This window comes from Rosa rugosa, chromosome 4 (genome assembly GCF_958449725.1).
Source record: "Rosa rugosa chromosome 4, drRosRugo1.1, whole genome shotgun sequence".
Taxonomy (NCBI): domain Eukaryota; kingdom Viridiplantae; phylum Streptophyta; class Magnoliopsida; order Rosales; family Rosaceae; genus Rosa; species Rosa rugosa.
The window spans coordinates 2,527,647-2,541,724 of NC_084823.1; the positions used below are offsets into that span (position 1 = coordinate 2,527,647).

General features: G+C 42.1%; 1 protein-coding gene and 1 long non-coding RNA gene across 2 annotated transcripts; one reads left to right on the forward strand and one right to left on the reverse strand.

Annotated features, from left to right (window-relative positions):
• Positions 1 to 3,955: 3,955 nt before the first annotated feature.
• LOC133742558 (uncharacterized) lies at positions 3,956 to 5,351 on the reverse strand. The gene is made up of 3 exons (XR_009862620.1): positions 5,124 to 5,351; positions 4,876 to 4,972; positions 3,956 to 4,235 (listed from the first exon to the last, which is right to left on the reverse strand). It is a non-coding gene; the product is annotated as an uncharacterized LOC133742558 (long non-coding RNA).
• Positions 5,352 to 10,189: 4,838 nt separating this feature from the next.
• On the forward strand, positions 10,190 to 10,564 carry LOC133742807 (uncharacterized). The gene has a single exon (XM_062170487.1). It carries the CDS (start codon positions 10,190 to 10,192, stop codon positions 10,562 to 10,564), a length of 375 nt encoding a protein of 124 aa, XP_062026471.1.
• The last annotated feature ends 3,514 nt before the right edge of the window (positions 10,565 to 14,078 follow it).

The following is a 14,078-nucleotide window of genomic DNA, read 5'->3' on the forward strand; positions in this document are numbered from 1 at the left end:
GTAATTTTCTTTTTCATGTTTTATTAAGAAAAAAATTCATAGGCTGAAACTTGGAAGCCAAACGGCTGATGAAGAAATCCATCATATATATGGTTTGTGACCTTTCATGAGAACCAAGCATCAATGTCAACATAACTACCGGCCAGTTATTAAAGGTTTTTGTGGGCAACTGTTAATGATGGAAAAGGACATACATCTTTCAGTCGGAAAAATAAACCAATTATGCCAATCATATACATTCATTTCCTTTACATGGTTTTGAAAATATCTTGCAGTCCCAACTAGCACAGCGCCATGATGGGTCCTCACTTGAGAATTCAAATATAAATGCACCCCTAACTCCAGTAAGAGCTGCTTCAACTTCCAGTGTTGACTGCATAGAGTTTTTTGAACAAAAGAATCCAGCCAAAGTTCTTATATCCATGAAAGAAAGGAGTAAGTGATGGCCACACAGAACTCTCCCATAATCTGGAGAAAAAGGATAAAACTCATCAAAATTTTTGTAGGAATATGCAGAATAATATCAGAAACATGTCTTCATATCAGAGTGTTTTAAATGTTTTTTTATTGAGTTTCAGATTTAGTCATGGTGGAGAGAAATATCAACGTTTTGAAAGGGAATGTGAACTTGAGACCTCATTTACATGTATGGAGAGAAATTATATTGGCCTGACTTGGTCTCAGTGTTATTATTCGATTTTATAAACAGTGTTTGAAATGTCTACAATAATAAAGATGGGTTAATAACAGTATATTTTTTTTAAAAGAAAGAAAGAAGAAACAAAATTATTTTTAATATGAGAACTAAAATGAATTAGGAGCGGATCATTAGCCACCTAAATTATAGTTAAGATTAATAGATAGCCAGATAGGTCTCTGGGATTCGAAGAATTCCGATGGACGCCATGACCTTCACATTGTTGGTCATCTCGTCCTCTCTTTCACTGTCCAAGCCGCTTCACTAGATCTTGATTTAGTTAAATTCTTCAATGATGAATTCACAGTAATATTAGATTGAAAAAATCATCAACTTGAATAAAGGGAATTAAAAGTGAAGATATATAGGAAGAAAATTGCAAGAACTGTCCAAGTCTCGGATTGTAGATTAAGGTAGACATGTCTCCGGATGTCATTGTATTACTATTATTTTGTTTTTGTTGGTGAACATCATCAAGTTGCATTGGTGAAGACGTCTCCGCACGCGCACACGGGCCAAAGTAGGGCTGGATTTGGTACGGTTACCGTTTTTTTTCAGCTGAGCCGAATACCAACCGAAACACATCGGTATATTGAAAACCGATACCACTACCGTACCGGAAAAGTCGGTAACCGTAAAGATCGGTTACCAATATTACGGTCGGTTTTGTCTCGGTTAGGGCCCAACCGAAGAGGATGATTGGGCCTAATATTGATAAACATTTACATAGTCCAATCACCCATTCTGGGCTGTTTTTAGACCATCTTTCCTGTTCAGTTTTTACCAAATACATAAAAGCTATTACATACATACTTAACTCTACAATTTCCTGAATAATACATCTTCATCAAGTGTATGTCACGTTGTCTAAAGGTTATTGAATATTACAGAACCTCAAATTGAAATAAACAATGAATATTACAGAACCTCAAATTGAAATAAACAAAAAGCTGCAAGTGATTAGAGTGTTCCAAAGACTAAACAAACAAAACAAAAAACACATCAGCTGCATCCAAATCTTCAAGTAGACTCCAAAGACTTGACCAAAAAATGCACAGCAGCTATATCTTCGATCTGGATGTTTGCACCATCCAAATCTTCAAGCAGTACTTGTCGTAGACGAGTTCGCACCTCCCAAATTAAGCGCAGCAGTTTCTTCAATGTTAAAACCACAAAAAAAAAATACAAATAGCCAAGTCAATATAGAAATAAGTTGATGTATTAATAAACAAAAATTTCAAGTAAGCTAATATTTCCAGATTATACCTTTCTGCAGTTCTTCTAGATCCTTATACAAGGACATCTCATCCATTGTTGGTTCTGAATAGAAATTAGGCTGCTCAGCTCTCAACCAATCACTAGTGCAAACTAGTGCCTCAACCATTTGAGGAGTGAGTGAACTCCTAAAGGGATCAACTACCCTTTTTCCCAAGCTAAATGCATTCTCACTTGCCACAGTAGAGCAAGGAATTGCAAAAATGTCTTTAGCAAGCTTGGAAAGAATAGGATATGCAACTGCATTGACCCTCCACCATTGTGAAACATCAAACCCTTTGACTAAAGGATTGACATATCTATCTGCAAGGTACTTGTCAACCTCATTGGATATCATTTCATGTTCATTTTCGAGTCTTTCTTGCATGAGATCAGCAAGTATCTCAGCTTGTCCATCTTCTAGATCATCAAACTCAATCCCCTCCATTACTGCAACACCATCTTGGGGGTTTGGTTGACTTAAACCTCCCTCACAGCCCTTATACTCATCATACATTCTCAACAAAATGTTCTTCAAGTCCCTAGTTATCTTCTCAATGGTGCCAGCTCTGACTCCCACCCTTAAAAATGCTGCTTTCTGATATTGCAGTTTCCAGCGAGGGTCTAGGACATTTGCAATCACCATGATTTGATTCATGGTTTCAAAGCTGCCCCAATATTTGTTGAATTTTGCTTTCATCCCCACTGCCACCCTCTGCAAAACCTCATCAGAATCATCATTTGCCTTCTTATCAATCTCTGTTTGAAGGCCGATCATCTCTTTGAACTGCAAGTTTGCAGTAACTGATTTCCAAGCACTCAATTTGAGTGTTGTCTCGTAAAACTTTTTGAGGAAATGCACTAAAGCTTGAGCATTTCTCCAATCTGCCTCTACGGGAGGGCCTGTCCTCTTCCTACCTTTGGTATCTTTCTCCTCAAAATAATGCCTAAACTGCACATCTTCATCACCCATCCTATCAAACACTTTCTCATATTTTAATGCCGCAGCAAGCATTAAATAAGTGCTATTCCACCTAGTGATCACATCTAGGGGAACATTCGCATTCTTATTCAAGTGCTCAAGAACAGAAAACTCCCTAAACTTGTCTAATCTACTTGAACTTGACCTAATAAACTTTACACAATGCCAAATTGCATCAATCCCATTCTGTAATTCTTTGATTCCATCCTTGACAATCAAATTGATGATGTGACATGCACATCGAAGGTGCAAGAAGTCCCCATCAAAGCTTAAAGTGTTCATGTTCCTCAGCCTTCTTTTCATGTAGACAACTGCTTGGTCATTTGCACTAGCATTGTCCACTGTGATAGTGAACACCTTATTGATATCCCATTCCCTCAAACACTGCTCCAGTACCCTCCCTATGTCTTCCCCTTTGTGACTGGTAATTGAACAAAAGTTAATAATCCTTTTGTGCAATTTCCAGTCGCTGTCCAAGAAATGGGCAGTGACCACCATGTAGTTAATGTTCTGAATTGATGTCCAAGTGTCAGTGGTCACACTAACTCTCTTTGCATGCTGTGCAAAGATCGACATCATCTTTCCCTTCTCAGATAGGTACAATTCCCACACTCCCTTGGCCACTAACTTTCTACTTGGTTGAATCCACTGTGGCTGAGCTTCTAGCATAAATGCTTTAAAGCCAAAACCCTCCACATGCCTAAAAGGAAGTTCATCCCTTATGATCATCTTGTACAGCTTCTCATCTATCCTACCCTGATTAAATCTGTGATATTGTGGAGCCCCGGAAACATTATCCCTAGATAATATGGTCTGCCCTTTCTCGATTGGTTTCTCAAATAGAGGGTTAACCTTGCAGTTTCTTCCATGTGACCAGCAAGAACTGGTTCCATTCTTTGAACTTAACGCAGGAACTACTGCTTTACAGTAGTTGCATTGTGCATTACTAGGGTCAGGCTTGCCATCAGGGAGCAAAGGCCTTGTAAAACACTCCCATACTCGACTCTGTTTCCTACCCTTTGTGGTCTTATCTACTCCTTTTCTTTTCCCCAGCCCCGCAGTAGCTTCCACCAATTCAGGATCTGGATTTGGTGTTTCAGTTGGGGTTGTAGTGGGAACTAAGTTAGGTGTTTCAGTTGGGGTACTATTATCTATTGGTGGTAAGTTACCTACTGGTGGTAAAGGGTTTTGGTTATCATTTGGGGAAACACTAACAGATTGATAACTTCCAGTAACCATGTTTGAAGTTATGGAAGGAGATGAACAACAATTACTTCCTGACCTACTTCTAGAAGCCATGGTCTACAATGACAAAAGATAGGTTCAGTTTTGACAAAAGATAGCTTAAATGGCAACATACAATTAAAAGCAACAGATGCGTTTCATACTTTCAAAGTTTTGCAATCATGTTCAATTTATACTTAAAAGTTAAAACTTTAAAAGCAACATACAATTAAAAGCAACACCTTCATACTTTGCAATCATGTTCAGTTTATACTTAAAAACAACATACAATTAAAAGCAACATACAATTAAAAGCAACACCTTCATACTTTGCAATCATGTTCAGTTTATACTTAAAAACAACATACAATTAAAAGCAACAGTTTCATACTTTGCAATCATGTTCAGTTTATAGTTATACACACAGAAAGTCACAAAATAATTAATAAGAGAACAAGCAGAAACTTGGTTCACACAGAAACTCTCAAAGTCACATACTAATTAATAAGAGTACAAGCAGAATAGAAACTTCATGTTCAAATAATCATAAACACCCATACACAAAGTCACAAGCAGATAATCATAAACACCCGCAGATAATCATAAACACCCATACACAAAGTCACAAGCAGATAATCATAAACACCCATACACAAAGTCACAAAGTTCAAAGAATCAAAACCCAACCAAGCACACACAAGTTTAGACGTTTAGTTACCTAATCAAAGACCTCGATCACCTCCCTGCCTCAGGATAAACTGATAAAGCCTCAACTAAAATCCATGGTCAATACCTTCAAGCTTCAAAGGACTTTCCTACCAAAACACATATGAACATATATGTTAGATAACCACGATCAATTTCAACCATGAAATTAACAAAATCAACAACAGATTCCTTTTTTTTCATACAAATTAGAGCAAAAGGAGTAACAAGAGTAAAAAACTAAAAGGAGATCGATTTTACCTAATTATTTGTGCTCGGAAACACCAATTGAACACCGTATAAGTCTCTGAGCAACCACTTCAACCAAGCAAGTGAAGCAACTGATCTAGGGTTGGTCGAACGATTTGGGGATTTCAAAAATCAAACTCAATCTGGGTTGAAGCTTATGTTGGTGAGGTTCGCATCAATGATCGATTGTTGTTTTTGGGATTGGATTGGGGCTGGGTTGGTTCTGAGAGGAAGAGAGAGGAACAGTCTAGGGTTGGTCGAACGATTTGGGGATTTCAAAAATCAAACTCAATCTGGGTTGAAGCTTATGTTGGTGAGGTTCGCATCAATGATCGATTGTTGTTTTTGGGATTGGATTGGGGCTGGGTTGGTTCTGAGAGGAAGAGAGAGGAACAGTCTAGGGTTCGTCGAACGATTTGGGGATTTCAAAAATCAAACTCAATCTGGGTTGAAGCTTATGTTGGTGAGGTTCGCATCAATGATCGATTGTTGTTTTTGGGATTGGATTGGGGCTGGGTTGGTTCTGAGAGGAAGAGAGAGGAACAGTCTAGGGTTCGTCGAACGATTTGGGGATTTCAAAAAGGAAACTCAATCTGGGTTGAAGCTTATGTTGGTGAGGTTCGCATCAATGAGCGATCTAATCGACTGTTGTTGGGATTGGATTGGGGCTGGGTTTGGTTCTGAGAGGAAGAGAGAGGAAGAGATCGAGAGGAAGAGAGGGTCGAGACTCGACAGAGAGAGAGGCTGCAAATGACCTAATCTGAGTGACCCCTGTTAGGTTAACCCAAACTCCACAGATCCAACGGCTATCATTCACATATCCTATAAATCAACGGCTTAAAACATATCTGGTATTAAAAATAAATAAAAAATAATACAAGTATATATGTACGGTTGGTACGGTAATACCGTATAATTGATATGTGTGTACCGATACCGAGCCGCGTACGCGTATACGGTACGGTAAACCGAACCGGATCTTCCCGTTACCATCTCAGTCGGCGCCGACGGCGGCGGTTCGGCCGGTTTTCGGCCGGTTCCGGCAGGTTCGGGAATTTCAGCCACCCCTAGGCCAAAGTCTCATTACCGACATTAACACTAGGTAACTTGTGAAACTCATGTTTGCTCCTTGTTCCACTGTTGTAAACGACCAACCCCACGTACAGCCCAATGATCAGATCACCAAGATTTTCTAAGGTGTCATTATTGACAACTGGTTCATATAAAGAGTCGATGCAAGCTCGCAATAGAAAAGAACGATATGTGAATTGATATTGGATGATTTGCTTGACTGCCAGTTAATTCATGGCTAAAACTTCGATGACAGACTAGAGAAATTCGGAGATTAATTGAGCAAAAATGTGGGACAACGTAGAGCATATCTAGGTTTTCTTCCAAAAATGTAGGATGGCATAGAGTATGTCTCATGATCGACATTAACACTAAGCAACTTGTGAAACTTATTTTTGCTCCCCATTCCACTGTTGTAAACGACTCACCCTACGTATTTGGTCATTATCATCAAGATTTTCTAAGGTGTCATTATTGACAACTGGATCATATGAAGAGTCAGTGCAAGCTCGTAACAAAAAAGAACAATATGTGAATTGAAATTGGATGATTATGGGCTTTTTATTAATATTTCTTTATTTCTTTCTTTATACTTTAATATCAGACCAAAGAAAAATAAAAAAATTCTATAACGCCTAGTGAAGGAAAAAAATATGGATTCGCCTTAAGAAGTAGAACTCCAAAAAAATGTCCTTGAATAGTTTATATTTTTAACTGTTCAAACTTCATTTTTTGTTGTTGTTCCTACTTCATTATAGAGCATGAAGTCGGACAATACGTTTTGATGTTTTACTACTCACATTTATCATGTGGAAGGTGGATCTTGCCAAAAAATAGATGACATGTTTAGCATGACACAAATCAGTATCACAAAGCTGTTTGAGACTAATCATCATTTTGTTAACAAATCGCTCTAGCAGCATCCTTCTTAACAATAAACAGCTATAAATATTTAGAGAACAAATTAAGAACGGTAAACATCGAGGACACAGTTTGAATAAAAAGAATAGCTTTGTTTAAATAAGGAATTAATACATACACTTATCATGAATGTCTAGCTAGCTTCTTAAAAAGATTGAACTGCCTAAGTTTGAACTCACGATCAAACTTTAATGTATGTGACTCATCAAGAATGTAATTGCGAGGCATGTTAAGATGGGTCATGAAATAATACATAATCCTTTAATCTTACATGCATGGCATGGCAACAACCTTTTAAGCATTAGATACTAGTTCCCCCCTTAGGGCCATGTGGACAACAGCGGCACCATAAATGTTTCCTTCTTAGTCAAACTAGCTCTGAAAATGAATTTGCTTTTATGAAAAGAATATATGTCTCTATGAAAATAATTAATAATCGATTACACAAAGAGAGATCGAGTAGTACACTATGGTGTAGCTAGCTTTTGTCCTAAGGCTGCTATAGTCAAGATTATAGTTTAAAGCTTTTGTGGGCTATCTCTTGGGATTTAACTTAGAGGTACCTAACTACCTATAATTAAACTCGTTTATGGTCCAAAATCTATGGTTTTGGGTGACAACTGAGCGCTATAGTACAACTAAATAAGCTTCAAATTAATTTCAGCCGGAATTTGATCTGAAAACAGTTGTGCCCAAGTAGTGATTATATGTAGATACCAAAGCAGCGCATGTGCAGTCTCCTAATCCTCCTACACTACCTACTTTAATGTTCAACAAGATTCAAAAGCATAGGATAATCCTATATGCACCCTAAATTTATTCAATGCACTTACCATCCATTAAATTTTCCACTGAGGGCATAGAAAATTGGAAAATTTAAGTAAAAGAATAGAGAGAAACGTAAAAGAAATGAAAAAATGCAATAAACTCTCTTCTTTAATCGTCAAGAAGTTTGGTATAGACCGTAATTAAGGATATAAGCAAAAACAGCTTTAACCACTACACAGTTAGTCTAAATATTATTTATAAAACAAATAATATATCAATCACCACGACATTTGAATGAGCTAACCTCTTTTACCTAACTCGGTCACTAACCATCCACCTTATTCAGACTCATAAGCCTCTTTAGTGTTTGAGCCCAAAAATAATTTTGGCAAGATCCTTTAGTGGATTTAGCACAGCGGGCCGATACCTGCGGTCCAAAAATAAGCCTACTCGGGTTTGGGTTATAGATTCACCCATTCCGTGATCCATAAGGCAAACGAAACCTTATTGGAGTCGGCTAGCGGAGATTGAATAGGAAACTTCAATCAATAATCCTTCTATGGCAAGGAGCAGTCGAAACCCTAGGTATATATACCAGGTTTCAAGGATGAATAAAGGACCTCTCTCAAATCAATCAATCCCAGCGATTACAAAGCCTCCCCGGAGCAAACCTTCAACTTCGTTGATACCCGGTGACCGCACGCCAGTCCTAGTCTCTCCAAGAGCCGACTGTCAGCATCACCAGATCAACCCGGCGACCGTACTTTCAGTCCTAGTCTCCCCAGCAGCCGACTGCTAGCGCAACTGCCACCGTTACTATCAGCGAAGCAAGGGTAACGCCCTCGCAACCCAGCGAAGCTAAAGCCACGCTTTAGCACAACCCGTGCTTTCTCCAAACTTCCCAGTGATTGCTCTACTTAGTCTACAATACTAAGTATCGATTCAGTGACGCGAAGAGATCACACTCAAAGTCCTTATCCGTAAGGCAAGAAGTCCTTTCTCGGAAGGCATAGAAAAGAACCTTGTGGCGAGGTTGGTGCTCTCCTCGTCCACAACGCTTGAAGAAGAAGTCAGGTCAAGGGACTCCCCCGACGACTGCACCCCACGGTGCTGGCACGCCCGCGCAATCACAGCAGCAAAAGAGACAGTTTGCAGGCCAACTGGTTTCCGCGTCAAACATTTTGGCACGCCCAGTGGGACTTACATAGTGTCGCTTCGTGAACGTAGCCATTGGGAAGTCAAGCGAAAATCCTTACCAGAAGGTTTACGCTAACTGCCCTAAGCATAAGACCTCCAGTTACAGACCGCATTCTCGCGCGGACTGTCGTGGTCTTTCTGAAGAACAAGTGACTCAAAGATTTTCTCGACATCTCCAATCATCGGATATGTTAGCTGAACAGGGAGAGAATCACCCGACCGTTACTGAGGGTATGAGTGTCACTACTAATCAGGCCAGTGAGCCTGTCACTACCACTGTCTCTAATACAGTGGGAAGTGAAGAAAGAGAGGCTTTCGTTGCGAAGCCTATTCCAGAGGGAGCGACCTCCGAGGTCAGGTTCGCAATCATCCTGGAGAATATTTAAAATCATCGCAAGAAGATAGCCGCTGATTTTGAAAGGGAAACCGCCAAGACAGACCGGATCATACGCGAAATAAACCAGCGTATTTCCCGACAGGCTGAGGATACTAAGCAACAAATTGCACAAACAGAGAGTGCATTAAGGGCTCATGCTACAGGTATCGCAGATGAGCAAAATCAGCAGCAGAAAGAAATCATAGAGGCTATTGCGAACCAGACCAAGCAGACGGCGTTAGATATGGCAGGTCTTCGCAAGGATGGAGCTAATCTCGCAACCGAGGTGGCCATGCAAAGAGCTGAGTTGAACCAAGCTAGAGAAGTGTTGAATAAAACGTTAGGAGATCCTAACGCTATCCAGTCAATGGGAGAGCTTATCACAGAAGTGGGCAGCTTTGAACATCTTCTCAGAGAAATTGACGCAAGAAAGAATGCGTCCAAAGGGACATATGTGCCAGGAAAACATCGCACCATTGCAGCCCTGCACTACCAGCCAGCTACTTATAACCCTTATTACCATCATCATGAAGAAGAGATGGTGCAGAAGGAGGATGAGGAAGAGGAGAATGATGTCGCTGCTTATGAACTGACAGGAAGAAAGAATCCGGCCTTGAAACAACTGAAAATTGCCAAGGAACTTGTCAAGCTCAAATCAATGACTTTCACCAAACCTGAGTTCGCGACATATACATATGATGCCAACAAGGCACATGAGATTTTGGATGAAATGATTGCAGCGAAGATGGTGAAGACAAACTTTGGACCTTTTCCTCGACCGGACCAGCTGAAAGGGAAGAAGTACTGTAAATTCCACAACTTGTGGAATCATAATACAGTTGACTGCGTGAAGCTTAAGGACCAGATTCAGGTATGGCTCAATAATGGCAGCTTACAGGTGGAAGCTCCGACGACCGCAGCGGCATTAGTAGACCTGAACCCTTTTCCTGACACTGGGATCAATATGGTTGACGTGAACTGGACAAGGCAGAGTCGGAGGAAACCAACCTTAGATTTGAACACAAAGGGGGGAGAAGAAAAGTACGACGAGGATGAGACTCCTGCAAAGACAAAAGCTAAACCAGTTGGTCAAGCCTCATCCGTGGTCCTCTGCTCATGATGTAAAGAAGAGTGTGGCATCCAAGTGTCACATGAAGAGGTAGAGCAGACGTTTCGTTTTGGCTCTCTCCCGCCCATCAAGTGGGCCTCGCCATCGAGAAACTATCAACCTTCTAGTCCTAGAGAAACAGATAAAATGGAGTCAACATCATCCCCAAAGGACTCCAATTTGTTCAAGAAGTTAAGAGCGGCCGCGGTTGATCGGAACAAGAGGAGAATGCTACGACCAAGCACAAAGACATTCTGAACAAGCCCTATATCCCACCTGCTTCAACCGCCACCATCAAGGAAGGGAAGTGGTACACTAGGGAAAAGGGAAAGGCAGTGGAAATAAGCCCTTCCAAGAAGAGGAAACTGCAGCGCAAGTTTGGGGAAGCCAAGCGTGCGCTAGAGGCTCTGGACCAGGACCTGATCAAACCTTCGCAGTTGGTCAAATCACCTGAGCAGTATCAAAAGGAGATGGAGGCACTAGCTGCTAAGCCATTAATGACTCCTCGCAGCTTCCAAAAGCAAGCGAGCTCAGCAACAGGGGCATCTAAGCCCAGTGTTTTTTGCAGGATCACCGACGAAAGGAAACCTCCGCCAGCTCGAAAGGAGAGTTCGCCGACTAGGCGACCACATATTAGGCGCAAGTTGTTTCGTGAAGACCCAGAGGCCAAATCCTCAGTTTTTGAGAGACTGGGGGGCAAGGACAAGACTACCGATACTTTACAGTGGAAACCTAAAAAGGTCCAGAGTGTAGTAGTCGCCCCTTTTGAGTCAAGCTCTCCTAAGCAGGCTACCGGGATACAGAAACATGAGCAATGTGAGGTAAAAGGTCTTACAGAGGAATCGTTGGTAGACCGGCTGGCTAAGCAATTCAACACTGACACCCCTGTCAACGAACCCAAGCTGAACCTAGAAGAGGACATGGATGAGACTGTTATGACTGATACGTCTTGCAACATGGTTTACGTACTGCCCGCGAGGTATGCACTACCGGTCGCCGCGCAGGATTGTGTAGAAGCTGAGGAAAGTAGTGCACAACCCTTGCAAATTACGTCAGCGGTCACGGCACATGTGGAGGAGGCTGTCTTTCTTGAAACAGAGGATGCCAACAGCAGAGAATTCTTCATGAGCTTCACCAGGCCAACACCTGCTATGGTCCAACACATGCGACCTTTATACATCACAGCAGAAGTTGGCGGTACCAAAGTTAGCAAGATCATGGTTGATACCGGAGCTGCCGTTAATGTTATCACTACCAGGACCATGCACTTGCTCAGGATCAAGAAAGAGAAAATCCAGTCTACGTCCCTTACACTCAAGAACTTCGCGGGGACTGTGACAAAGACCTTGGGATTACTATTCTTGCGCATCAAGGTTGGCCCTGCAGAGGGAGTTTATGCATTCTTTGTGACAGATTGTTATGCGGCCTATAGTGCTATCCTGGGTAGAGACTGGATCCACAGGAGTTATTGTGTTCCGTCAACCCTCCACCAGGAACTCATTATGTGGAACAGGGAGACAGATAAGGCTGAGGTGATCAAAGCGGATCCTCGTCCATTCCCAGTTTCCGCGAATTATGTAGATGCCAGATACTACTTGGAGCCTATTACTCCATTGCAGGTGAGTGGCATCGATAACAAAGGCCGCCCCACAGGGGTGATGGCCTCTGATCTGGCACAGTGGGGGCGCTCGCTCTCAAAAGAAGGCCTGGAACGGCCTGGCCACGCTGTGCCCAAACCCTTAAAAGATAATGGATTACGACCTTCCGGAGGAAGGGATAGAGGCCCTCCACTCGCTGTACGAACGACTATCGTCGTACTTAGTGGAAAAAGAGGCCTATGATCGACTCGCGACCTTAGAAATCGTCAAGGAAGAACTCTCTGATCAAGAATAGGAAGATGAGGTAGAAATTCAGCTCGCTCCGGCAGCGCTGGACGATACACCTCCTAAGGTCAGAGACCCTACCGAGAAGGTCAATCTTGGAACAACAGAGGAGCCTATGGAAGTGGCTATCAGCGCTTACTTAGAGCCTAGCGAGAAACAGAGGCTCATTGACCTATTACTGGAATTCAAAGACTGCTTTGCGGAGAAATATGAAGATATGCCCGGCCTGTCACCGGACTTGGTTTGCCATCAGCTGCCAACACTCCCTGACAAGAGGCCTGTGAAGCAAGATCCGCAAAGAATGAATTCAGAAACCCAAGTCCTCGTCAAAGAGGAAGTCGAAAAAATGCATGAATCGGGCATTATCAGGGTGGCCAAATACAATCAGTGGTTATCCAATATAGTGCCAGTTCGCAAGAAGAATGGCAAGATGAGGGTCTGCGTGGACTACAGAGACCTTAATATTGCTACACCTAAAGATGTTTACCTCATGCCGGTAGCGGATATGTTGGTAGACGCCGTAGCAGGACATGAATTGCTGTCCTTCATGGATGGCACAGCAGGGTATCACCAAATTCAGGTCACAGAGGAGGACAGACATAAAACCGCGTTCCGATGTCTGGGGTTTGCGGGCGTTTCCGAATATGTGGTTATGCCGTTTGGGCTGAAGAATGCTGGGGCAACTTATCAGAGAGCCATGAACCTAATCTTCCATGATATCCTTGGAAAGATTTTAGAGGTTTACATCGATGATGTAGTGGTGAAGTCTAAGAAGAGAGGGGACCACATCACAGATCTCAGGAAGGTCTTCGAGCGCATGCGACAACACAAACTCAAGATGAACCCCGCCAAATGCGTGTTCGGAGTTCAAGCAGGAGATTTCCTGGGCTTCATTGTCCATCAAAGGGGAATTGAGGTCCCTGAAGATAAAGCAAGTGCAGTCATCAACGCATCCCCTCCGCGAACGAAGAAGGAGCTACAGCGTCTGCTGGGTAAAATCAACTTTCTAAGACGTTTCATTTCTAACTCTGCAGGTAAGATCCAGCCCTTCTCTCCATTGTTAAAGTTGCCAGGACAGAACGAGTTTGTATGGGAGTCTCAACATCAAGAGGCTTTCGACAAAATCAAGGCCTATTTAGCGAGTCCACCAGTGCTTGTTCCCCCTAGAACTGGATTTCCATTAAAGCTATACATTTCAGCAGCTGAGGCTTCCATTGGCAGCCTACTCGCCCAAGATGATGAGGGAGGTGTCGAGCATGCCTTTTTTTACCTCAGTAGGACACTTACGGATTGTGAGACAAGGTATACTCCTATGGAAAAACTGTGTCTCACATTGTACTTCTCCGCTTGCAAGTTGCGACACTACATGTTATCCTTTACTACATGCATCATTGCTCAAACCGACCTGGTTAAGTACATGTTGTCGCGACCTATTCTGAGAGGTCGCATTGGCAAGTGGGTACTGGCTCTATCCGAATTCTTGCTACAATACGTTTCACAGAAGGCGGTGAAGGGACAGGCTATTGCAGACTTTCTGGCACATCACCCTATGTTTGATATCCCCACAGTGAAGGAATTAGAGATAGTGACCGCCACCACAACTCGACCAGATTTGGCGCGCATTCTAGAGTACGCCATATGGT